Here is a 27,683-nt window from a genome sequence, read left to right as displayed (position 1 = left end):
CCAGCCCTGGACAGTGTTGCTCAATGGTCAGAGCACGGGTCCATGCATCGAAGGGTCTCGGGTTTGCTTCCTGGTCAAGGGTGTTCAAGGGTCAGGGCATGTGAGGGAGACAACCAATTGATGTCTCTCTCTCACATTGATGTTTCTCTCTCTCTCTGTACCCCACTCCCCCTCCTCCCCTCCCTTCTACTCTCTCTAAAAATCAATGGGAAAAATATCCTCAGGTGAGGATTAACAACAACAAAATATTACCCAGTCCAACCTTCCCAATTTGCAGATGGGGAAATTCAGGGACAGAATAGAGGCAGTGATTTGGCCAAAGCCAAAGAGCATTACAAGAGGGCAGATAGATCTTCCTTCATCCAGGCCAGGACTGTCTCCAGCATCATCTGGGCCCCACAAGTTTAATTTCAGTGCCAAAGGGGACCATTCTGGGCACCACCATAGCTCTTTATTCCCACCTCTGCTGCAGTTATTTCAACCACTTCCGCTGGACCATTTCAGCACACTTTCAGGAACCTTGTCCAACCTGAAAATGGGAAGAATGCGAAGCTCTAGAGCTCCCAAGAAGGCTGATGGAGGTGGAGATCCCCCAGGGAAGGAATGCTCTTTTACTCAGCCTCTCACAAGTTCAATAAGAACAACACTAAGATTCAGGCAAGATTACTCACATTAACTTGAGACTTCAGATTTTTGAAGCAATGTAGAAACCAGTATGTTTATAATTACTGCCACCCACAGTGAGCACATCAAGAGAAACCTTTACTTTGTTAATTCCAGGAGGTGAAATCTCACCCCAGGAACCACTTTTATCTTCCACCAAACTCCTGCAGGTTGTAAAAGCAGTACAGGGAGCGGCAAGAGCAGAGTGTCTGAGTTTGGGAATGGGGTGGTGAAGGGAAGAGCTGTGAGTATGGAAATCTCATTTCTCAATTATCTGAAGCAGGAGCGCCTGTATAATTAGGATATAGGGGAGTGTACCTGGAGAAGAGTCAGAAGATTTTCAAACCTTGATATAGTTTCCTGGCTCTTCCTCACCAGGTTGAACAGTCCTCATTAAGGGGAGGTGGAAAGGGGTCTGGCTCTCAGACCATGGCTTTCTTTTATTGCTCTTGCTGCCACTAAAACCGGTGAGGATATTGATGGCCAGGCAGGGGCTGCCTTCTGCTTGCTTTAAGGGTCTCCAAGGGACAATAGTTGAGCTGGAGAATTGGCTACAGGCTGGGAGGGTAGGGAGGGAATGAGGTTAGAGGCTGAGGCTGGGGGTGGGGTCATGGCAGGGGCTGGGAATCTGTGTGGCAGGTAGTATGGAGGCAGAATGGTAAGTCCTGGGCTGAGGTTCAGGGGCCAGGCTGTCCAAATCAGCAGCTGTAGAGAGAGCACGATATGCAGAGATGGCACTGCCAGCAACTAGGCCTATGGGCCAGGGACTGAAGTACTTCCAGATCCTTTCAGGAGGGATATGCTTTTATGGACGAGACTAGATCAGCCAGTCAGAAAGCAGTCCTCCTAGGAGCTTTCCCATTGGAGAGCTGCTGCCCCTGCCTGGTAGCTTCTGTACCCGGGGGCTAGGCCATTGTGTTCTACTTCGTTCTACACACTGGTTCTAGATGGTCTTTACCACATGACTCATGAACACACACTGGAACCACCCCCACCCCGCCATGTGAGCATGGCACTACCCTATAAGACTGCAGCATGCCTGTGGGAGCCCTTCTTTATTGGGAAATAAATACAGAGTCAAACAGGTGGGCCAGGCAACATCTGTAGTTCTGGGGGCCAAGAGGAAGGCGTCTGACTTGCTCAGAACTCAGATCTCCATGAGCTGGTCATTTCCCACGATCACCTCATTTACTCGTTTGGCTACAAAAGAAAAGGAAAAGGTTGTTTGAGAACTGTCAGCAAAAGATGTCATCTTAAACCTAATTACTTTTAATTCTGTGTTCATAAACATTGATTCCTCTCCCATGTGGCTCTGCTCTTGAGAAGCTCTTGGGAATATAACTTGCCAATGGGACTACAGGAGAGACAGCATCTTGCTACACAGCAGGAGGGTCTGCTCTCTGCACCTGGCTTTCAGGGAGACTGCACAGAGGAGGGGAAGGAGCGGGGTCTTTGAGGATAAATAGAGTTTTCTCAGGCAGTGTAATCAAAGGGAAGGCATTCCAGGCCACTAGAACAACATGAGCGAAAACATAAACATGTAGGAAAGGAAAACATGAAATACTGTGGTGTGGCCTGGGGATAGGGAATAGGGAAAAGAGTGAGGAAAAAGGAGATTAAATGGTTAAATGGAGATATCCAAAGGAAAAAGGGAGTTGCCTCATATGTAATATGGAAATAATAGCACCAACTGTATAGGGTTGTTGCAAGGACTCAATGAGTTAAAGAATCATTGAGTGCTTCATAAATAGTGGCCATTGTTATTTTCATAAAGTCCAAACCCATAAGCCCCTCCATGACCTGACTCTTGCTACCTCTTTAGCCCCATCTTCCACCGTTCTCCATTTGTACCTAAAGCCATACTATTTTATAGCTCTAGACCTCAGCACATGCTGTTCCAACATGCCTTTCTTCCCCATCACACTCTTATCCCAAATGCCCTAATCAATCACCTCCATTATGTGATTGATGCCTTCCCTTCTGAGCTGTCCATTTTCTGCTTTGTGAGAACATCCTATCTAATACCTGTCTCTATCTCTATATCATTATTTCATTCTCCTCTACCTCACACTGCAGGGGCAGTGTGTTTATGCTCATACCCCTGTGTTTAACACAGCTACAGGCACATGAAAGATTTCAGAGATTTGGGATAATGACAAGGATAAGGTATGGTGATGTAAGTGGAGAGCTAAAGTTGAAAGGAGGTGAAGGTTGGTAGAGAAGTTCAGGAAATTATGAAGCTAAATTATGAAGTTGGATAGTTCACTGATGAATATGTTTAAGTTGTCCAAGAGGTTTGGAAAAAAAGAGGGAGGGAAGAGGAATACTGTGAATCCTCAATATATTTACAGAAGTGCCCTGAAGCTGATCGGCAATGTGATGAAAGGTAAGATGAGGGTTAGCTTTTTAAAAAATATATATTTTTTTATTGATTTCAGAGGGGAAAGGAGAGGGAGAGATAGAAACATCAATGATGAGAGAGAATCACTGATTGGCTGCCTCCCTCATGCCCCCCACTGGGGATGGAGCATGCAACCTGGGCATGTGCCCTGACTGAAAATTGAACTGTGACCTCCTGGTTCATAGGTCAACACTCCACCACTGAGCCATGCTGGTCAGGCTGTATTTATTTCTTTACTCATCTGTTTCCCTATAATAGACTGTGAGCAGCTAGACAGCAAGAGGCAAGTCTTATTCATCTTTATAGATACCCTCCTAGAGCCTAGAATACAGTAGGCAGTAACTCTTTGTTGAATGTGTGGGTGTTTGGGGGGGGGGGTAAGTGAGAGTATAGATGTAGGGGGAAAAACCCCACATGTATAGAAGAGGCCTCCAATCTCTCAAAGAGAATTTAATTGACACATCTGGTGCAGTAGAGTAGTAGTGCTTGGGGATCCTGAATCCTCAGGCCTGTTTCTCTAACTTTCTCCAGTGGGAAGAGAAACCTAGGTCTACGTCTTTCACAAAGTTTGCTGTTAGGGCACCGCACTGGTCAGGGGCAATCTCACGTGTGAAGAAAAGAACAGGAAAGAGAGGAAGAAAAGGTAACAGTGCAGGAAAGGAAAGAGCTTGAGTCATAAAGACTTGAATTCTAATTTGACTTTGAGCAAACTGTTCCAGTCTTTGGGCTTTAGTTTCCTCACAAAGTTGTGGAGATTTGGTAAGATAATTGATGGAAAGAGCCCAGCATAGTGCTTTGATAAGTATTGAACAGTAATTACAGAATGGGTCTGGGTCTGGTCTGTGTCCTCATGCCCTGGGAGGTGCTCCTTTTTGGACTTCAGTGAGAGGAATGGGGAGGAGGCCCAGACAGTGCTCAGGCTGCCAGATTCCCTAGGGCTGGGCTGGTCTTGGAGTGCGATTAGGCTCCACCCTTGAGATAAGACTGACTAGAAAAGAACAAAGGAAATGCTGCTCTAGTTAGCTTCCTAGGGCACCTCCAAAAACTCTACTTTACCCTTTATCCCTCTATAGCCATGAGTCAGCCTCATATGCTTATATCCAGACTCTGACATTTGCTCTTCCTTCATCCAGTCTCTTCTTAGTCTCCAGGGACACTGGGCTGTTCTGAAGATAGTCCCAGTTCCAACTAACATTCTTCTTGGCCCTCAGTGCTCCAGACCAGAGTGGCTAATTATCTGCTTGGCTGGGGCAGACAACGCTTTTTTGTGCTCCGTGGTCAGGCTCCAAATAAGCACCTGAGCCTTCACAAGCTCGCCCTCCCTACTCTCCACTCTGCCCTCTGTTCTGCTCTTAGCCTGGGGGTAGGAGAAGAGAGAGACTAGATATGGTATTTTCGGAGTAGATGTATTTTCATGGAGATTCAGTAAAGGTGGGGGGAACCTGTTGGGTAGCAACAAGCAGTTCTAGTTCTGCTTGGCCAGGGTTGGAAACAGGCTCCAGTACACACAATAGAAAAGTTCTGGGCTAGAATCAGGTTGGGAAGATCTCAAAGGTAAGGAGTACGAGGGAGGATGGTAAGTTGGGGAAAAATCAATGGGACAGAAGGGAATGACAAGTCACATATGAAAAACTGCACTGTTGGGAAGCTAGGAAGGATTCCTATTAGCCAGGACCTGATCTATGCACCCATGAGGTCTACTTTCATGGCCAAAAGACTGATCACTGTGGTCACAGGGAAGAGACCCAAGTTCTCTCACTGACAGTGATAAGAGACTCAGAGCCTCATCAGTCTCCCAGGTTTTGACTTTGTTGGCTATGGCTTTCTACTGGCTTAAGCAGAAGATCAAACTTGGTTATGAGGATTTTTGCCAGAAATAATCTCATTAACTGAGCATGATGGTATTGGGTGAGAAAAGCCAGAATTGTCAGAGAATAGTTTGTTCTGGTAGTGTTAGAATAGGGTAGAGCCTGGTCAGTGTGGCTCAATGGTTGAACATCAACCAAGGAACCAAGAGGTCTCTGTTTGATTCCTAGTCGGGGCACAGGCCTGGGTTGCGGGCTTGATCACCAGTGGGGGGCATGCAGAGGCACAGCCGATCGATGATGTTTCTCTCTCTTCAATGTTTCTATCTCTCTCTAAAAATCAATAAAAAAAACAAACATGAAAAATTAGAATAAGGTAGAGAGGCTTACAGTGGGTTATGAGAGTCACATTTTGGGGTAAAAGACTGCTATAGATGTAGTAACTCTGATATACAAGTGATTGGAACTGGAGAGAGGGCATTACTTATGAGGATGAAATCCCTCCATGTGAGGAAGACTGATGGGGTATTTTGCCATCTACTAAGCCCTTTGCTGGTGAAGACCTGAGTTATTAATGTTTGTCTGGGTCATCCATATTAACAGGTCTTGAGTGTTCCTGATGGATAGGAATTTGCTCTATCCATACAGTTCAGCCTCAAAGAAAAGTGATAGTGGGAACAGGTGATTGGCCAGAAGTCCTTGTAGCAGGAAAGCACTGACTACCCTGCTAGATGCACAGGTCCCCCAGCATTGAGGACGGAGCAGGAAGTGTTGGGGCTCTCTACTTTAGAGTCTTAGAGTCTAGATAACTTCCCTGGTCCCTTCTCCTTGAGAAGGACCATTAAGGAGTCTCCTTGCTAAAAAATGGGCACATAATATTAGTTAGTGTCAGAAAGCCCCAGAGACACTGAAGCAGCCCTGTGCTCCCTGATAGGAGCTGCTATGCCTCAGGCCCTCAGTATCTGGCATTCATGCATTCTGCACATGGAATAAAAAGGGTTCCTTGCAACGTAGAAGGAAGGAGCACCATCACTTTTTTGGAGATGGGGAGGAGAAGCAGCAAAAATTGTGAAATTCCAGGTTCCAGCACACAAGAAAGGAGGGACCTCTAGGGTGCTGGCAAATGGAGTTCACTCATTCAAATAAGCCTATGGAGTAAACTCTTTTAAAAACAACAAAAGGAAGTAGGTCCTGGCTCCAGGAGGGACTGAAAGAAGAAAGCACTGGGGGATGTTTTTACTTTTTATTGAGCAGGAGATAGTTTACAAAGACAAAGAGGCAGGAAGGAGGTGGAAGAAACACTATGTGGGGGTCACAAACCCAAACAGAAGAGAACAAACCATAGAGAAATACAATGAGGAGTGGAGAGGGGACAGGATAACAAAGCAGCTTCACAGACCAGATGAACAGCAGACCCCTTCCAAGGCCTTCCATGGAGTCAGGGAAAAGACTGGGGGTTCTGAATCCTATTTTAAAGAAACAACCAACAGGCCCCAGCTGCCCAAGAAATAAGTTTCTCTGCAACCTCAGGGTAGGCTCATATGTTGAGAAGGAGGAAAGAGTGAAGACCTGAGGTCCCTGAAGATTACAAAAAGCTTGTATATGGAGGCCAAATACATTTTTCCTATTGGTCCGGGAAAGATGGACTAAAAGGAGAAATGGGGTATCATTGATCAAATTCTGCTGGGCAAGCCAGGAGTGGCTTCTTCCTTTTTTTTTTTAGAGAGAATGGAAGGGAGGGAGAAGGAGAAAGAGAAGGAGAGGGAGAGGGAGAAGGAGAGGGAGAGGGAGAGGGAGAGGGAGAGGGAGAGAAACATCGATGTGAATGAAAAACATCGACTGGTTGCCTCCTGCATGGCGCCAGGGATCTCAAATCTGCAACCCAGGTATATGCCCTTGATCGGGAATAGAACTCATGACCCTTGTGGATTGATGCTCTAAACAATGAGCACACCAGCTAGGGCTCATTTGGTCTATTTTTTTTACTCCTTACCTGAGGATATTTTTCCATTGATTTTTTAGAGAGTGGAAGAGAGAGGGAAAGACAGAGAGAAATATCGATGTAAGATACACATAGATTGGTTGCCTCCTGCACAAGCCCAACCAGGGCCTGGGCTGGGGAGGAGCCTGCAACCAAGGTACATGCCCTTGACTGGAATTGAACCCCAGATCCTTTGGTCTGCAGGCCAATGCTCTACCCACTGAGCCAAACTGGCTAGGGTTCCTTTGGCCTTTTTATTTTTTTTTTTTTATTTATTTATTTTTTTTTTTAATATATTTTATTGATTTTTTACAGAGAGGAAGGGAGAGGGATAGAGAGCCAGAAACATCGATGAGAGAGAGACATCAATCAGCTGCCTCCTGCACACCTCCCACTGGAGATGTGCCCGCAACCAAGGTACATGCCCCCGACCGGAATCGAACCCAGGACCCTTCAGTCCGCAGGCCGACGCTCTATCCACTGAGCCAAACCGGTTTCGGCTTCCTTTGGCCTTTTTAAAGGGTATCTGGCAATAATTCAGGCTGAAGACCCTGTTTTGTTATCTATTAGTTATGCACCTTGGGTAAATTTCACTTTTCAAAGTCTCAGCTTCCACTTCATCGAATGGGTCAATAATGAATCTTATTCTTATAGAGGACTTCTGTAAGAATCCAGTAAGACAGTGAATGTGAGAACATTTAAAGTTTTAAACAACAGTTATAGGCCAACAGCATTCCAGGAGGGCAGTGCCATCCATGCTTTCAGAGTGGAGTTTCAGCTGCTCTCCAGCCCCCTTACCTGGGCTCATATCTACGGTGCTGCTGCTGACCAACACTCCTGCTCAAAGGTTTTCTGGGGAGAGACTGGGTGGAGTCTGTCTGCCAGTAATTGAACTAAAAATACAGACCTTCCTTGCAGCTAGAACATGGGCATATGACACTGGCTTGACCTGTCAGGTGTAGCCACCCCAAACCTTGGGCTGGAAACTAGTGATACAAAGAAGTAGGAACTAGACAGCATCCACTTTGGAGTTGCTGGGTGGTTGGAGAGCTATTCCAGTGTTCAGTGAGATGGCAGCAGTGCCTATATCTGAATGGTTTGGGGTATAAATCTTTGCTATAACCCATTTTCTAAGCTTAATTCAGCAGCCTTTGTAGAGCTGTGAGCTAGTATCTCTTCAACGAATTAATTTTTTAAAAATTTTCACCCGACGAGATTTTTCCATTGATTTTTAGAGTGGAAGGGAAGAGGAGAGACAGAGAAAGAAACATCAATGTGAGAGAGACACATGGATTGGTTGCTGCGCCCCCACCCCCACCCCCGCAACCCTGCCGCATGCGCCCCGACCAGAGCCAGGGATGGAGCCTGCAACCGAGGTACATGCCCTTAACCGGAATCGAACCCGGGACCCTTCAGTCTGCAGGCTGATGCTCTACCCACTGAGCCAAACCAGCTAGGACTATATGTTTTTAAAATATGTTTTTGTTGATCTTTAGAGACAGAGGAAGTGATAGAGAGATAGAAACATTGATGAGAGGGAAATATCATCTATAGGCTGCCTCCTGCATGTTCCTCCGCCTTCTGGGAATCAAGCCTGAAACCCGGGCATGTGCCTTGACCAGGAATCAAACCAGTGACATCTTGATTTATGGGTCAATGCTTAACCACTGAGCAACACTTTAAAATTTTTTTTAAAAGATAATTATTTATTGTTGAAAGTATTATGTATGTCTCCTCCCCCCGCTCCCCGCACTGACCCCCTCTAGTCTGTCCCCAACCCCTGCCCCAGGACCTCACCCATTGTCTCTCTCCATGGACCATACATATATGCATTATCCTTAGTTGATTACCTCCCATGCTTTAATTTTTTTGATAATAGAATGCATACATATATGAGTTTATCTGTAAGATAAATTCCTGAAAATGGAACTATTAAGTCAAATTTTAAAAATTTGACAATGATGTCAATCCCCCTGCAAGAACAGCTTTACCAGTTTATGTCCTCATCTCCGATGTATGCATGTGCTTGTTCCCCAATCCTCACTAGCACTGAGCATCATCTGTGCTGGTGTGATAGGTAAAAAGTGGCATCTATGACTGTAATTGGGTTTTGTTTACCTTTGGCTTCAATCCTCTGGCCACTTCCAATTAGGCAGTCCTTGATGTCTGCTCCCTTCTCGATCACAGCATTGTTGCAGATGACACTGCCCTGGATGTTGCTTCTGTAACACAGTGGCTAAGTCAGAAAGTGCTTATGGCTCTCATCACCACCCTCACCACTATGGGCTGGGGGTTCTGGATCCTCCACAGGCTAGGAATAGCTGGTCACTCCAGTTAATGGCTACATGCCTGAATTTATTACTAGAAGACAGAATGGCTCAGCTGGGTCAAGGGTGGACCTGGCTTTAGGGATATCCAGAGTTTCTTCTTAAAAGCCCGAAAAGAGCAGACACTCTGACTTCAGTTCTTTAGGCACCCCAGAACTAAATTCCACCCAGTCTTTCCTCCTTTATTTGGGGGTGGAAGCTGGTACTGATCCCTGGGCTGACTCATCCCTCCGCCTCTCGTCTGGGAATATATACCAAGATTCATTTGCAGCTCAGATCCTGCAGTTTTCCTAGGAGATCAGCTATGGAAAATAGTGGGTACCCCACAGCTCTCACCACAGACTCTGGTTAAACCATACTCATTTAGGAAAAAAAGGATGCTTTTCAAACCAGCTCCATGCCACATTAAAGACTACGCCAGATCCTAAAGCCACACTCTCAAGAGTAGCAACACTTGCTCTTAACATTTAAATGTGTTTAAAGAGCATCTTCCTGGCTCCTGAAATCTTCACTAGCATTAATTCATACCTACTCTATGCCAGGTACTATGCTAAATACTTATGTATATTACAGGAGTGACTTACAAATCTAGCCATTTCATCAGAAAAATCACCTGGGCAGTGCTAAAAATAGCAACCAAAACCACTCTCAATGTCTGGGCCCCCATCAATCATTTTGGTAGGTCTAGAATGAAGGGCCTTATGTATTTAATTAGGGGGAAAAACGCTTCCTAGATGATTGTGGGAGTATCATTTTTACCTCAGATGTAGTAAAAATAATAACCACATTTTGTAGATAAGGCAACAGAGATGTTAAACCATTTACCCAAAACCACATAACTACCAAGTAGCAGATCAAATCTAGGTTTGCCTGACTCCAGAAACCATACATTTAACCACAGTGCCATACAAAGAAATTAAGGGGAGAAAAGACTGGAGGAAGCCTGGAACTGCCAAGTTGCTTTTCTGAGTGAGATGGCTCCAGAAGCATCTCTGTCTTAACAGGTGAATATTCGGTATCCTAAAGAGTCAGGGGCAACTGGAGGGGAGAAGGAAGTGAGTAAGGAGGGTGTGAGCATCCATTGAAGCAAAACAAACAAAAACAAAACACCAATTAAGAAAAAATCCTACAAAACCTATGAGGCAGAAAGGATAGAGAAGGGACAGTCCAAGGACTGAAACTATCGATGCACAGGCCATTAAAAAAGATCCTCCCAAATGCCAACACTTTAGTAAAATGTGAAAAATAAAAAATAAATATAGCACTTTATGGCATTTCAGAATCTTCTTTATTTCTATTCTTCTTCAAGCCTGTCGGAAAGCAGTGAAAGGCCAAAGCCACAGCACCTCTGTGGTATGGGCTAGATAGAGATGGGCAGAGACAGTATTAGTTTTTTGGCTCAAAATCAGGATACACTCACTGGATAGGCATTAAGGGACTTTCTAGAACTTTCCAACTTCCCCTCTGCTTCAGGCGAAGCAGTTCAGTCAGAAGTTAGAGTGGTTCTTGCTCCTTGGGGAAAATTCTCCCCAAAAGGATAGTAATGAAGTATAGAAAGCCTCAGATACACAGGCGCCTGGGATAGAGCAGGCTTGCAACTGGCTACTAGTTTGTCACTGAAAGTTTCCTTTCTTTTTCCAAGGTGGGAGGAGGGGTTTTAGAAGCCTGTGAAAGCATGCTCTGGAGTTAGGCAAGAGGTAAACATGGTCAGCAGACAAAAAACAGCCAACAGAAACTCAAGCAGCCATAATTAGAGACTATTAACTGGCTACTTTGGAATCGGGGATATAGGTGGGAGCCATTTCTGAAAGGGGGAGGCTGGAATGATTGAGGTCAGATTCCCATAAAAATGCATAGCCTGGATTTTCCTTGTGTTTAGCAGGTCTGAATGAGGTCTTCAGAGCCTCCCATATTGTTTTTCTCATCTGGTTTGTGTGTAACACCCTCTGAGACACAGAGTGTCTGCAGATGTGACAGGGAAAAAGTGGGTTGATTGATGGGAAGCTGGGCGCTCTCCTGAGGCTCTTGGTCAGTGGATCTGTGGAAGGCTTTGAGATGAACACCTGACAAAATGCTCAGTGAGTGTGAAGCTCTTTTCTACCATTTGCTTCTTCAATTGTTCCTCATCATCATGCTGCGGTTATAAGTCACCTCCGTTAGCAAGGCTGAGGTACTCTGGAAAAATTTCAAGTCAATATACCCTTCCCTCTGTCCAGAAAGAAACTCCAAGATTAAGGATTTTATTGGAAGTGTGTGCATTTGCTCATGGTAGAGAGGAAAGACAGATACTACTGTATGAAACAAGCCCTCACCACGTTGCCAATCCACAGTAATGCCTGCCTTTTCTGCTCAGTGCTTAAGGTGGGGGGGAAGGTAGCTTCCTATGGAGCTCAAGAACTGCCCCCAGTGCCAGAACTACAGTTTTTGCATTTAGTTTTAACTCTCAATTGGGTACTAAGGACTTTGCTGTGCTAATGCCTGGTTGTGTTATCTAAGAAGCTGTTCAGAGATAGCCAAGATTAATGCTATTTGTGTGTGTGTGTGTGTGTGTGTGTATTTTTGTTGTTAATCCTTACCTGAAGTCCACTGATTTTTAGAGTGGAAATGAGAAGGGAAGGGGAAGAGGGCAGAGAGAGAGAGAGACTTTATATTCATTATGTAACTTAATCCTTTTAGCAAACCTGTAGGGTAGTGGTATTTACTCTAATTTTTACTGAGAAAATTGAGGCTCACAGGGGTTAAGCAATGTGCCCAAGCTTACACAGTGGTGACTCTATGTGTCATGGGCTTCTGCCTCAGGTGTTGACTTGGCAGTATTTGGCAAAGAGCCATGAAACTTCTCAGTAACTCTGAGGATAGGCAGGTTCTTCTCTGGGGATTAGTTGGCAGGCTTTCTAAATTTACTCATAATCTTTTGTAGACATGTGACTAAAGGTCTGACTCACTACTTCAGCCTAAAGATTATGGCTGAGTCATCCATATCTTCCTAGATACCAGAGCCTCCTAACCTTAGCTCAGTGATTTTTGTTTAAATCCTCACCAGATATGTTGAGGTATGGAGGAAGGGAAGAAGGGAGGAAGGGAAAGTAGGAGGGAGGAAGAGAGAAAGAAACATCGAGAAATATCGATCGGTTGCCTTCCATATGCACCCCGACTGGGGATCAAACCTGAAACCTAAGTATGTGCCCTGACCAGGATGGAATCCCTTGACCTTTAGGTGTACAAGGTGATGCTCCAACTGAGTCACCTGGCCAGGGTGGGTAGGATCTAAATTTTATTGTGTTTGACAGATATTCTTTAGTCTGTGTATGGGTATGTGGCAGTTATCTCGTGTTTTCATTTTGTTGAGTTTCAAGGAGTGAAGTACTCACTCAGATCTTTTTCTAGAAGTAGACAGGGCTCTCTTGACAGATACTCAGCCAAATATAGTACAGGGATTTAAACCAGGGATCTCTATTTTTCACTCAGTAAGTACTTACACAGTATCTAGTATAGAAAACGTACAGCACTAGAAGTTAAGAAATACAAATACATATAAGAAGTATTTCTGTATTCAAGGAATTTATAGTCTTGTTGATGAAAAAAGAAAGAGGCAGTTAAGTGCCATGTGAACATAAGTTAAGTGTTATGGGCACCCAGGGAACACAGAAGTGAGGAAAATAATTTCTGGCTAGGACAATTCAAGAAGGTTGCATGTAGGAGCTAGAATATGTAGCTTGAAAGATGGGTAGGATTTCTACAGATAGAATGAATGTCAGGAATGAAGGGTAGTAGAAAAGTAAGGGACCCAATGGGCAGGGCAGTCAGTTGAGTGTAGGTGAAGAGAACATTCAGTGTAACAATGAGCAGCAGTATCATCTTGTTTGGCTCTGAGGGCTGCACTTGCTGCTTGCAGAAAGCATGGAAAATCTAGGTGAAAACCTGGCTTCCTGGCCTGTCTACATGTGAAGGTACTATCCTAGACTACATCTTGGGTCATTCACCTTGGATTAAGAGGAAATGCAGATGGCCTGCAGGGCCAAAGATGCAGAACACAGACTGACACTGAAGTCTTGACAATGAACTTTTCACTAGACTTTGGATTGCTAAGCATCAGCTGTCATATAAATTGGAAATGGTAGAAAATGAGAAAGACAGGCAGGAGCCGTCTCTGCAGTCTCGCCTACACCTTCCCCAAGGTGGTCCTATTAGTATCCCTTGAGCCCTGAGGACCTTGGGCAGGTGTCCAAGACACTGTCCAGAAAGCCTCAGCAGTTCACTACTGCTGGTAGAGACAAGCAAACAAAGAATATGAGAAAATCTTCTGGACAAATTCATATTCCTACTCTACCAATCAGTCCAGATGTAATAGCAGCAGAGTAATCAAATCTCACACGACTGCAATTTAATTACCTTTCCCACATTTACCATAAATAATTAAGACTAAATGACTTGAAAATAATGGGGAAAAGTTCATATGGGATTCAGGATGTCTGATCTTATCATTAAACCCATGTGGGCTATAGCTTTACTTCAACTTGTATTTTTTAGAGAGTGGAGGGGAGGCAGGAGGAGTGGGGGAGAGAGGGAGAGAGAGAAAGAGAGAGAGACAGAGAGAGAAACATTGATGTGAGAGAGACACATCGATTGGTTGCCTCCTGCATGCATCCCAACTGGGGCTGGGGACTGAGCCTGCAACTGAGGTATGTGCCCTTGACCGGGAATTGAACCCATGACCCTTTGGTCTGATGCTCTAACCATTGAGAAAAACTGGCCAGGACTACATCAACTTTTTTAGTTGGAAAAATAGCAGTAGTCGCCATCTAAACCTTTATTGTTTCCCCATCTAGAAACCTTATTAGGCCATCCAGAATTATACCTCCTCCAAAACAGTAATTGACTCTGGGATATTATGCAGGCCTTTTCCATGAACTTCTCTCATATAAGCAAGCTGGAGTTTCTTAGGTAGCCTTGGTTTTCTCACCAAGTCTCTCCATGTCAATTCAGGACTCTAACACTGGACTTTAAAGAGGTGCTAGAGAGCTGATGCTTTGTCTGCCCACCCACAGGAAGGGAGGGAGAGGTTGCTGGTTAGAATAAATGGTAAAGTTATGGCACTGTTTCCCTGGCTGGTCTAAGGCAAGATGATACAGAAAGTGGAAGTGACAAAGCCTCACAAGCTACTCTAGAACCAGGTGATCAATGGATAAAGGCTAGTGCAGTTCTGGTTTTCAAAAGAATGGTGAGGTGTGTCAGTCTCACACAGGAATCTAGAATGGGGCATGGAGCGGCAGGGGTGCAAGAAGAAAAAAAATGTTTGGAATGCCACAATTTATTTATCTGTAAAAATGCAGGAGTTGAGCTGGAAGACTTCTAAGGCCCCACACCTCACTCTAACATTCCAGGACTCAGTGCTGGAGCTAGATCATGAGAAATCTTGAACTTTATTCTATAAAGGTAATGGAGAGTTTTCAAAGGTTTTTTTTTAATAGGACAGGGATAAGAGTAGAGATATCCTTTAGAAAGACAATGCTGGTAACAAGCTACCTCCGTGAAATGAGATCAAGTAATGGTGATGATAATAAAGTAACAGCTAACATTCTATGTGCCATGCACTGGTTTTTTATTATGGCATTTCCTCCTTAAATCCTGCCTATTGTCTTCCTGCTCTAATACCACACACTATCCCCGAATGATCTATGTTACCACTTCTATGCCAACCATTCCCAAATCTGTACTTTGCACAGGCTTCTTTCCTGAGCTCCAGTCCTGCACATCAAGGCTGCCTGCCATGAATGCAACTTGTCCCAAGTGGAACTCATCATTCCCCTGCCTACCACCCTGCAAATCTTGCTCCTCCTCTATTGATTTCTATCTTAGTGACTAGCACACGAGAAACTTTATTGCTCAAGCAAAACCTGGGCATCTTGATTTCTTGCTTTTTTACCTCACATATTTAGGCAGTCACCATGTTTTATAGTGTTTATCACCTTATTATTTCTCCTTTCCATCTCCACTGCTATTGCCTTACTTTAGGACGTCTTTTTAAATTTTTATTTTAAATTAGTTTACACTCAATATTATTTTCTATCAGTTTCAGGTGTACAGCATAGTGGTTAGACAATCATATTACAAAGTGTTCCCACCAATATTTCCAGTACTCACCTGGCACCATAGTTATTATAATACTAGAGGCCCGGTGCACGAAATTTGTGCAAGGGGGGGGGTGTCCCTCAGCCCAGCCTGCACCCTCTCCAATCTGGGACCCCTCGAGGGACATCCCTCTCACAATCCAGGACTGCTGGCTCACAACTGCTCGCCTGCCTGCCTTCCTGATTGCCCCTAACCGCTTCTGCCTGCCAGCCTGATCACCCCCTAACCACTTCCCTGCCAGCCTGATTGATGCCTAACTGCTCCCCTGCCAACCTGTTTGCCCCTAACTGCCCTCCCCTGCAGGCCTGGTCTCCCCCAACTGCTCTCCCCTGCAGGCCTGGGTCCCCCCCAACTGCTCTTCCCTGCAGGCCCAGTTGCTCCCAACTTCCCTCCTCTGCCGGCCTGGTCACCCCTAACTGCCCTCCCCTACAAGCTTGATCACCCCCAACTGCCCTCCCTTGCAGGCCTGGTCCCTCCCAACTGCCCTCCCCTGCTGGCCTCATCGCCCACAACTGCCCTCCCTTGCAGGCCTGGTCCCTCCCAACTGCCCTCCCTTACTGGCCATCTTGTGGTGGCCATCTTGTGTCCACATGGGGGCAGGATCTTTGACCACATGGGGGCAGCCATCTTGTGTGCTGGAGTGATGGTCAATCTGCATATTACTCTTTTATTAGATAGGATAGAGGCCTGGTGCACGGGTGGGGGCCAGCTGGTTTGCCCTGAAGGGTGTCCCGGATCAGGGTGGGGGTTCCCCTGGGGCGTGGGGTGGCCTGGGCGAGGGGCCTGTGGTGGTTTGCAGGCCGGTCACGCCCCCTGGCAACCCAAGCGGAGGCCCTGGTATCTGGGGTTTATTTATCTTATACAATTGAAACTTTGTAGCCTGGAGCGGAGCCAAGCCTTCTGCTTGGTCCATGGCAGCAGCCATTTTTGGGGGGATTTATGTATCTTCTATAATTGAAACTTTGTAGCCTTAAGCGGAGGCATGGGCCCGCCAGGGCTGCAGAAGCTTGGCATCCTCCATCGCCGCGGGCAACCCTAGCCTCTTGCTCTTTCCAGCTCCGTGGCTGCCGCCATTTCTGTTTGGGTTTATGTATCTTCTATCATTGAAACTTTGTAGCCTTGAGTGGAGGCAAGGGCAGGCGGAAAGCTTGGCTTCCTCCATTGCCGGGGAAACCCATGCCTCCCTCCTGCTCTCTATGGCGGTAGCCATCTTGGTTGGGTTTATTTGCATATTTGCTCCTGATTGGCTGGTGGGCGTGGCTGGTGGGTGCAGCGGAGTGATGGTTAATTTGCATATTACTCTTTTATTAGATAGGATTATTGACTATATTCCTTATCCTTTACTTTACATCCCCATGACTATTTTGTAGCTACCAATTTGTACTTATTTATTTTACTTCTAAATATATTTGTATGATTTCAGAGAGGAAGGGAGAGGGAGAGAGACATAGAAACATTAATGATGAGAGAGAATCACTGGATGGCTGTTTTCTGCATGCTCCCTACTGGTGATTGAGCCCTGCAACCCAGGCATGACAGGCTCAATCCCCATAGGGGAATCGAACCATGACCTCCTGGTTCATAGGTCGACGCTCAACCACTGAACCACACTGGCCGGGCTATTTATTTATTGATTTTTTAGAGAGAGGAAAGAAGAGAGAGAGAGAGAGAGAGAAGAGGAAAAGAGAGAGAAACATCAATTTTGTTGTTTTACTTATTTATGCATTCATTGGTTTCTTCTTGTATATGCCCTGACCAGTGTATCGGGACAACACTCTAACCAGCGCCAATGTGTACTTCTTAAGGCCAGACAGTAAAAATGCTACAAAGGATATAAAACAGGTTGATGTAATGGAGAGTACTGGGACAGATTACTGCTGATAGGGTAGTAAGCAAAGCCTCTTCTTAAATGGTGAAATCTGAGTTAAGATCAAAATGAGGAGATATTTCTAAAATAAGAAAATGTTATCATATTTTTAATTGCCTAGGGTTCTTTGAAATGACAGGTTACTTGAAAGTATTTTTCTCTCCCTGCAGAGCCTCTGTTTCTTCCCAGTTGCTGTTTTCTATTTGTTTGATGTGGTGTCTCTCTTTCATGATAGAAGCTTTCTTTAGGTCTCTGGTAATCTTTGATTATGTCTTTATATTTAGGGGAGAATTCTAAAAAGCTGATTGGAAGCTCTAGAAACATGAATGAAATTTGTCACTATAGGGTGATTTCACTTGGCTGTTAGTAATCTCTGATGTAAATAAATTTAGGTTTTTCATCTTGGGCTGATTGGATTCACCAGAGAAGATTCTTCCAAACTTTGGCTGAAGGCTGAGGGCTGGTTGCAAGGGTTCTGGAAGTCAAGCCAGGTTGTGGACTTGGGGAAGGACAGACCTTGGTGGCCAACATCCCTGTGGTCTTCAGTGTTCCTGGTTTTTTATTATGGCACTTCCTCCCTAAATCCTGCCTACTGTCTTCCATCAGTCATTCTTTCTAAACAGCAAAGGCTTAACCTTTAGCTCTACCTCTATGCAGCTTCTCTTCCCAAAATGCTTCTCCCAACCCTCACTGGCAGCTGTGAGAAGTAGTTTAGCTTTCACCAGCCTTGCAGTCTTCCCCTATATTTCTCTCCTATCAGCTACTGGACAGAGAAATCAACAGATGTGTGAGCCACAATCAAACTCAGGCTGATCCAGCCTAGTGGTCCTCAAAATTTGTTTTATAGATCTGCTTCACATCCTATAAGAAGGACAAGCACCCCTCCCCCATTGTATTCCAAACCACTGTGCTTTTATCACTTTTAAATACTGAGTTTCTGCATAAGATTTATCTTAAAAAAAAGTTTGAAAACCTTTTTTTGGGGGGAAAACCTTTCTAAAAAGTCTGAAAATCACTGATTTGGTATCTTTCCTCTGTTATCACCTATGCTTGCTTTTTATATAAGAAAAAACCCGAGTTCAATACAGAGGAAGAATGCTATTAAACATCATTCATGTTTTCTTAATCCAAGTACAGGTTGTTCATAAACCAAGATTTTAGGACACTATAGGACCTCAAAATGGGGGAATATTCTCCATAATTAGTAACAGAGAAGCTCTCCATCAAAAACAGTGTGTGGCTTATACGTCCACTCTTCCTAGGCCTCTGCCTTCTTCAGGGCTTCTCGGGATATTAAGATAAGGGAAGGTGACCCTTAGATATTGGTACAGTGTCATCCCAGCATTGCCAGTGGTTCACTACTGAGGCCACCCATCAAGCAGGATATCAAAGCAGGAGAGAGTAGTTTCTTCCAGGACCAAATATCATAAGTATGAGAAGACTGTTAGAAATGCTTTCAGAGACTATTTCACCATGGAACCAAAATTAAGACCTCAAAGGGCCTAGGAACTATTCTTCCCTTCATCTTTTTGCTTTTCTTCCCTTCCCCAAGCTGAGCCTTCCTAGGCTGTACTGGCCCCCAAGCCTCTGATTGGTACCAGGGGCCTTGTCTTAAGTGGGCACAAGGGGAAACATACCCTTCCTCCACGGTGACTGAGTTCATGAGAAGGCAACTGGTGATAGTCACTCTATCTCTTATGACACAAGATGAACCAATGACCGAGTGCTTAATGGATGACTTCTCTCCAATCTGTGTATCTGGCCCAATGAGGCAGTCAACTCCAACCTGCAAAAGGCAAATATAAAATTCTATCCATTCATCTTAGCCAAATGCAAATTAGCCCCCCAGATCCCTTGAGCTGGGGCCAAATAGGATATTTTTCCAGGGATACTTCAGCAAGAGAAACCATCAGTATTTCTTAGGGTCACAAGTCACGTAATACCTCTGAGACAAACTCAAACTTACACTCTCATGCACTTGGGTATAGATATGCTCTCTTGGAGACAGTGCTCAAATCGGGGTAAGAAGAGGGAGAGAGATGGAAAGCTCCTTTGTCTGAGTCCCAGGACTATAATGGACTTTCCTTATAGGGTTTCTGTAGTTGGGGTCAGCACCTCTCCAGGCAGATTCTAACCCAAGGTGAAATTTTATAACCAAAACCCAGTTGGGATTTCCCTGGGGCTAATGAGGTTCTGGGCTTGAGAGCCCTATCTAGCTTCACTAGAACAAGCCTCAATGCACCCAGAGATCATCCCATACCTGCCCTGCCCAAGCTAGTACTTACCAAGTGTTTGTTGACAATCTGGGCTGATGAATGAACCAGTGATTCTTCTGGACAAAGAAGAGGTAGCAATTTGGGCACCTTGAGGAAAGAGGTTTGGCCATTAAGTAAGACCAGAAAACACCTGAAAGCACCTTAGGTAGCACCCAATGCCCAGTCAGAGATGTGGGAGTTTTCGGCCACAGCTTCCTATCTGGATGAGGCAGAGCAGGAGGCTGTTGCATTTTCCTTGGGACAAGGGTTATTTACGCAGCAGCTTCTAGATGGTCTTATCCTCAGTTTCTGAGCTGAGAGTATCGTCCCTGAAGGCAATGCCATGTCCCTCAGCTGGGAGGTGTTGAGATAAACCTTTCACATACCCAGGCAGCATTTGGGAGAGGAGGTCTAAGGAGGGCAAGGAGCATCCTGAGTCCTGACCATAGTCATCCTAGGTTCTTGCTCACTTCCTGACCACTGTGGCCATACATGAGGTGAGGATGGGAGCAGTGTTACATAAATTTCATAATCAGGACAGACCCTAAGAAAGCACCCATGTTCTTCATCAGTCAAAATAAAATGCTGATGGGAAAGTTTCCACCATTCTCTTTCCAGTATGAGAAAACGAAAAAGGTTAGGAGAATAGAGATCTCCTCTATTACACTTCAACCAAAGCCATTCAGGCCTGTTGGCTGCACAGCCTTTGCTGTCACTTCAGAGGATACTTCTCTAGCCTCAGGCTGTTCATGGACCTGCTTTTGACCGGTCTGATAGACTAATCATAGTCTGAAGAAAGAGAACTAAAAATCTTGGAAGCTTTCTAATAGCTCTGACCCTAAATTGGGGCTAACTTTATCCAGGACTGCCCTGAGTAAACATGGAATTAGTTGTGATTTCTCATAAACTCTCTGGCCTGGATTCCTTTAGATCTATAACCAATTTTGGTTGAAGCCAGCTTGGGGTCTGGGGCTGGTGTGGGTTCTGAAGATTCCTGAGCTAGATTTTCTTTGGACTCAATCCTAATCCCAACTTCCAGCAACCTTATTCACTCTACCTGCCTCTCCATCCCTCCCCAGCTTATACCTGCACTGACAGTTTTCACAAGGTTCTACCAGGAACCATGTCAACAGCTAATCTTTTCATCATCTAGTCCCTGTTCTTGAATGTCATTCTAACGTAGTTCCTTCAATCATCTATCTTTTCCTATTTTCATTTATTTTTTATTTTTATTATTTCAGAAAGGAAGAGAGAGGGAGAGAAACATCCATCGGCTGCCTCCTGCAGGCCCCGACAAATGACTGAACCCAAAACCTGGGCATGTGCCCTTGACCGGAATCAAACCTGGGACCCTTCGGTCCTTCGGCTGATGCTCTACCCACTAAGCCAAACCAGCCAGGGCTCTTATTCTCATTTCAATCCTTTACTGCTCTGTTTCTTTTCATGGTCTCATCTTGCCCCTCTTTGAAAACCTTCCTCCTGTGACTGCTACAATAAGAGCTCCCCCATACACTTAGCCTCTTCTCTGTCCCTCTCTGCACCCCTTAACTAAACTAAAACCTGGCTTGTCTTTCATGGCACTGCTTCCCCTTCAAAGAAGTTACTCATTCTCTATATCTCATAAACCTCAGGGTTAAAAAAAAGGGGTTAACAAGACTCCTTACCTTTTAATGCTGTTTCCAGGCATTTCATAGATGTTCCTTCCTTGAGGTGTTGCCATCTGGCTACTCTATACTCTGTTCCTTCACTTTCTTAGGAAAGCCTCCTCTGTGTGCCTGTGTTTATGTCACCACAGGACTTATTATGCAGTATTTATCTGCTTGTTCATGAAGTAGTGTACATATCCCCCTGCTGAGCAGATTAGGGGAAAACTGCTGAACCCAGAGGCCATAGATTAGCCTTCCTGGAGATCTTAGCCTCTTTTTAGAGTCACAGAGGCTCTGCCTCTATGGACCAGGCCCTCTGCTGCCACTTTTGCTGTACCCGGGAACCCCAATGGTCTTGCCTGACAGTCCAGGTCTTTCTCAACCTTAGGAGTAAAAGGGATTCTGAACAAGTCACAGTCTACCTAATCCTATCTAATAAAGAGGGAATATGCTAATTGACTATCACGCCGTTGCAGATGGCAGCACCCACAACCAATAAGGAAGGAATATGCTAATTGACTGTCCCGCCCTCAAAGATGGTGGCACCCACAGCCAATAAGGAGGGAATATGCTAATTGAATGCCACACCCTCAACGATATTGGCACCCACAGCCACAAGATGGCGGCGCCCAGTCCCCTCAGCACCGCCAGGGCGGCAGGCGCGTGGCAAGGCCAGGCTCACCCCGAGGTGGGCCCGGCCACTCTGCACGCCTGCCTCCAGCGTCCCCCAGTCCCTTCAGCCCCCAGCCCCCCAGGGCTGGCCTGAGGTGCAGGCAAGCCTTGGATGGCGGCTGCCCAGACAACACCCGAGGCGCAGGCAAGCCTCAGATGTCAGCTGCCCAGATGCCCAGGGCCACCCGAGGCTCAGGTAACCAGGGCTGGCCGAGGCTTGCGCTGCTGGCAGTGGCAGCAGAGGTGTGATGGGGTGTCACCTTCCCCTGATCGCCGGGTCGCCTCCCGCCCCTGAGGGCTCCTGGACTGTGAGAGGGGGCAGGCCGGGCTGAGGGACCCCCACTCCAGTGCATGAATTTTCATGCACCGGGCCTCTAGTGAATAAATAAGACAAAAGACTCAGTCTGTTTCTAGGGAAGGAGCTCCTATGACTTCTCTTTTAGACCCATCCTCTCACCTGTCTGTTTGCTTCTATGTAGAGTCCCAGGGTACTCAATCGAAGGCAGAGCCCCTCTTTCATGATGTGGACATAGCAGCGCACCCGTGATCTGGACAAGTCTTCCCACTTGTCTCCTCGACAGGCATTCCAGCAGCCATCATAGGGAGCAAAGGTCAGTGCATTGGTTTCTTTTATAAAACTGTAAATATCTTCAGAAAAAACACCCAAACGGAGCAAATGAATGAGAGAGATGACAGAGGACATATAGACTGAATAAGTTTTGAAAGAGGGCAAAGTTCATACCTCTCCCTGTGGAACCCACCCATGCAGCATGGACCCTGGGAAAATCCCACTAAAACTTGGAAGACTAAGTAAAATTAAAAGAGGCAATGTGCTTTCTTATATGTTTGAAATATTGTATGAAACAAAAATGCTTTAAAAGAGTTCCTAAAGCAAATTTGACCAATAACCAAGCACTACTAAGGGGAAAAAGAAATAGGTGACTCTTGTAAATCATGAAGTAACACAAGCAAATGTCCAGGTTTTAGTGACCCGCCATATTGTGGGGCTAGCCTCTATTACATATCTGGAAGATGTACCAGGACAGAAATAGCACAGGACTTAGAGCCAGAGTAGCTGGGCTTCATTTTTTCAACTCTTACAATAATAATTTGGGATCTTTTATTTTATGATACAAAAACTGGGGTTTAGAAGACTGAGTCCACCAAAAGCAATCTAAATCCATCTACATATCACAACTGAGACAAATTGGGGAGTATGTAGTCTAAAGTCAAATAAAATGTACTGGTTTAAAAAACAAAAGAGGACTGAGTAACCTCCCTCAGGTCACAGAGCTAATAATTCATTTGATAAATACATATTTTTTAGGCAGGGATATGAGAGCAAATAAGATAGACCTTGCCCTTGCACCCTGGAAAGGAGACCTCTGGTTGGACTGTAATTGTACACCTTTCCTCCCTTGACAGAGAGGCTGAGTTTAGTCAGGAGTGGGGCTGCCCAAAGCCTAGAAAAAAGGGGAACTGAGAAGTGGTGGGAAGAGTTTAAAAGGTAAAATGGTCTAGTGAGTATCTAAAGAATGGAGAGTGAACTGAGACATGATTAGCTTGTCCCTGAAGAGCACAGTGACAGGATCTGATTGAGCAAGCTTACCTAGAGCTCAGAGAGTGGCAACAGCTAGCCTGTCTTGCCGGGTGGCTGGACAAAAATCAGTAAGCTGCCCAGCCACTCTTTCCAAAGGTGCTGCTACCACAACCTTATTGCACAAACCCAAGTACTGACCTAAGGGCTTCAGCTCCTTTTTCTTTAGATCCTCCTCTTTTTCCTCTTGTCCTTGTTGGGAGGAAGCTGAGGAAAACTGTTTTCTTACTAGGTATGGAATCAGTTCACTCCGGATGGACGTGATTGACCTAGGAAGAAAGAGTGTTCAAATATGAGGAATCTGACTGTCTAAATCCATAGGGATTAAAAACTGTGAATCCAAGGAAAAGCTAAATTCCTTCCTGTCAGGCCACCTTGGGACTGACAGAGATAAAAAGTGGCATGAGGAGAAGCAGTGGCCTAAGTTCTCTATCAGCTTTAGGTAGTATACTGAATCTGGAACTCCCTTCCTGTGATCTATGCAGAAAACAGTCTTTCACGAAGCCCCATCTACATGGCATGTGTGCACATGCATGTGTGTATGAGTGTGTGTATTTTAACATGGTGCCTTGACTATTAACTGGCAATTATGCGGGAGAAGGTAGAATGCTCTGATCTTTTGAAAAAAGTTGTTTAAAAAACTTTCTCCATAGAGGCCTTGCTTATCTTCTGTTAGATTAATCCTAAGTATTGTATATTTTTGTTGGTATTATAAATGGTATCTTTTATTAATTAATTTATTAAAAAAATCTTTATTGTTAAAAGTATTACAGATGTCCTGCTTTTTCCCCCACTGACCCTTTCTAGCCTCCCCATTCCCCCTAGCCTTCACCACCCTATTGTCTGTGTCCATGGGTTATGCATATCTGCATACAAGTTCTTTGGTTGATCTCTTCCCATCCACCCACTCACCCACCCCCGCCTTCCCTCTGAGATTTGATAGTCTGTTCTACGCTTCTGTGTCTTTGGATCTATTTTGTTCATCAGTTTCTTTTAAACAATTATTTTCTTCTTGTTGCTGGTTTATAGAAATTCAACTTCTCTATTTTGATCTTATAGACAAATTGTCTTGCTAAAAAAATCTTATTAATTCTAATAATTTATCTGTAGATTCTGACAATCATATCAACTATGAGAACAACAATTTTTTTTCTTCCTTTCTAATCACTATATATTTTATTTTCCCTATTTTACCATGTTGGCTGAGTAAAAGCACTTAGAGCAGTCATCCTTATTTTTTTATTGTTTTAAAAAGAATTCTAATATTTTATCACTTAGACTGATGATTGTTACCGTTATATTTTTCATCATCAAAGCTGTTATTTATTGGTGGTCTTCTATGTGTAGATATTGGTCTTCATGCTTTATAGCTAATAGTTGGCACATGTTATAGGCTTTTAAAAAATATACCTTTTATCGGAATAAGGAAGTTGACTTTTATACCTAAATTTGTTAAGAGTTTTCATCAATGAATGGGTATTGAATTTTATTTAAAAATTTTTTTTGCATCTATGGAGCTCATCATATTTTTCATCTTTTAATCTGCTTGGGGATGACTCCCTACCTGCACCCCTCTCCCCCAATAATAACAGCTGTGTTATTCAAATACTGTATACAAGATTTCTGCTCTTTCCTTCCTGTCAGTAGATAGACTATGGGAGATTCTTTTATTCTTTATGCAAATTATTGAATTCTACAAATTTAGGCCATTCTTTAAGTTTCTTGTCTCTCTCTTTTTAAAAAAAATATATTTTATTGATTTTTTTTCACAGAGAGGAAGGGAGAGGGATAGAGAGTTAGAAACATCGATGAGAGAGAAACATCGATCAGCTGCCTCCTGCACACCCCCTACTGGGGATGTGCCCGCAACCAAGGTACAGGTCCTTGACCGGAATCGAACCTGGGACCCTTCAGTCCACAGGCCAACGCTCTATCCACTGAGCCAAACCGCTCAGGGCTCTCTTACTTTTTATTAGCTTCTATGAAACTGCTCTCCTGGTTTGATTCAGATTTTATAAATTTAAAATCCATTTAAATACTAGTAAGTACTTCCCATGCAGATTTCATTCTTCTGAGGCAGGATAGTAAGAAGCTAGGAAAATTCCTGGGCAAGTGGAATGGGAAAACTGAAACAAGAGAATTAAACAAAACCAAACAATTTGAACAACTTACAGCCAGCTAGTGAATTGCAAGACCTTATCTTCCCTAACCAAGGATACTTGAGAGCAAATGATTTATACCTCTCCTCCTTAACCAGAGAATACATAACTTAAATCACCCTGGTCAGGGAGATAGAGAACAGAGACCCAATTAATGCCATTTGTGCCAGCCAAACTCAAGGACAGATGAAATCAGGGGAACAAATAACAAAAATCCCATTAAAGTCAGACAGACCCAAGATAAAAGTAAAACAGTAAAGCAGACCAAAGAATAATGCCAAACTCCCCTATACACTATTATGATGCATCAGCATATTAAAAAGGTACCTGGAAAACTAATGAATATTGTACTGAAACCCCAACCCCTAAATTCTTGCCCCAGAAGAAAGATAAAAACCTTCAAGATAAAGACCCAGTGTGGGCTCTCTCTGGAGTACACCCATGACCCTTCTTGGGCATGAACTTTTTACTTTCTCCTAAACTTTAAGGGTCTCCACAAGATTTACCAACCAGGGAAGCAGTGGGTAGTGGCAGCTCATCCTGGGCTAACTCATGATACTGCCTTCAAGGACCCCCTTTTCTCTGACTTCCCTGTGAGCTAACAGCAGCCCCACCTTGGCTCACTTCTTTCCTATAATGTTTCTAGGGAGCCACAGTAGAGCACTGCCTAGACTCTCTCCTGTTGCTTCTTCTATCCCAAGTCCTTCCTTTGTTTCACTGTCCCCAGCTTTAATAATCATACTCTCAAAGTCACCTGAACTTGTATTGTGAAATCTTTCCTGCACGAAGTCAAGAGCCCATGCACTATAGGCCAGCCTGAGGCAGACCCACACTGGTCTGGTCTCGTCCAGTAACACTTCCATCTACTTAAGAGTGGGCTCCCGGAGAAAGATAAATATCACATGATCTCACTCATATGTGGGATATAATGAACAACATAAACTGATGAACAAAAATAGATCCAGAGACTAAGAAACACTGAACAGACAGTCCAACCTCAGAAGAAAGCAGGGGAGGCGGGTAAGAGATCAACCAAAGGACTTGTATGCATGCATATTAGCATAACCAATGGACACGGACACTGGGGTGGGGGGGGCAATCGGGGAAAAAGGCAACATATGTAATATTTTAAACCAGGGGTCCTCAAACTTTTTTTAAAAATATATTTTATTGATATTTTACAGAGAGGAAGGGAGAGGGATGGAGAGCTAGAAACATCGATGAGAGAGAAACATTGATCAGCTGCCTCCTGCACACCTCCCACTGGGGATGTGCCTGCAACCAAGGTACGTGCCCTTGACCGGAATCGAACCCGGGACCCTTCAGTCCGCAGGCCGACGCTCTATCCACTGAGCCAAACCGGTTCCGGCGGTCCTCAAACTTTTTAAACAGGGGGCCAGTTTACTGTCCCTCAGATGGTTGGAGGGCCGGACTACAGTTTAAAAAAAAAACTATGAACAAATTCCTATGCGCACTGCGGGCCCGGGACGAGTCAGCTGCTAAGCAGGACAGGCAGCGGCACCTGGCGGGCCTGATAAACGTCCTCGGCGGGCCGCATGTGGCCTGCGGGCCGTAGTTTGAGGACCCCTGTTTTAAACAATAAAAAAAAAAGAGTGGGCTCCCTCATATTACAACACTTGTACTTATTTACTAACTAGAGGCCTGGTGCATGAAAATTCATGCACTGGAGTGGGGGTCCCTCAGCCCAGCTTGCCCCCTCTCACAGTCCGGGAGCCTTCAGGGGCGGGAGGTAACCCGGTGATCAGGGGAATGCGATGCCCCATCACACCTCTGCTGCTGCCACTGCCAGCAGCGCAAGCCTTGGCTGGCCCTGGTTACCTGAGCCTCAGGCGGCTCTGGGTGGCTGGGCAGCCACCATCTGAGGCTTGCCTGTACCTCGGGCAGCCCTGGGCAGCTGGGGGGCTGAGAGGACTGGGGGACTCCAGAGGCAGGCGCGTGGACTGGGCGCCACCATCTTTGAGGGTGTGACAGTCTATTAGCATATTCCCTCCTTATTGGCTGTGGGCGCCGCCATCTTTGAGGGCGGGATAGTCAATTAGCATATTCCCTCCTATTGGCTGTGGGCACTGCCATCTTTGAGGGTGGGGCAGTCAATTAGCATATTCCTTCTTTATTAGATAGGATGGCTATCAAAGAATTTCTACAATAAAGTTAACT

At 44.9% G+C, this 27,683-nt stretch overlaps 1 protein-coding gene across 2 annotated transcripts in view; it reads right to left on the bottom strand.

Annotated features, from left to right (window-relative positions):
* Positions 1-1,701: 1,701 nt before the first annotated feature.
* The window catches only part of EIF2B3 (eukaryotic translation initiation factor 2B subunit gamma), a 97,617-nt gene continuing 71,635 nt past the window's right edge, over positions 1,702-27,683 (bottom strand). For both annotated transcript variants that reach the window (XM_080654480.1, XM_080654481.1), the window contains 6 exons: positions 23,488-23,615; positions 22,207-22,397; positions 19,462-19,539; positions 18,814-18,962; positions 8,969-9,072; positions 1,702-1,863 (listed from right to left, as the gene is read on the bottom strand). In XM_080654480.1, the coding sequence (XP_080510606.1) occupies positions 1,811-1,863; positions 8,969-9,072; positions 18,814-18,962; positions 19,462-19,539; positions 22,207-22,397; positions 23,488-23,615 (703 nt within the window). In that variant the 3' untranslated portion in view covers positions 1,702-1,810. The remainder of the gene's footprint in view (positions 1,864-8,968; positions 9,073-18,813; positions 18,963-19,461; positions 19,540-22,206; positions 22,398-23,487; positions 23,616-27,683) is intronic.

Source organism: Plecotus auritus, assembly GCF_963455305.1.
Source record: "Plecotus auritus genome assembly, chromosome: 2".
NCBI classification, from domain to species: domain Eukaryota; kingdom Metazoa; phylum Chordata; class Mammalia; order Chiroptera; family Vespertilionidae; genus Plecotus; species Plecotus auritus.
The sequence above is the reverse complement of the archived record's forward strand: the minus strand, read 5'-3'. Positions and strand labels throughout refer to the sequence as shown.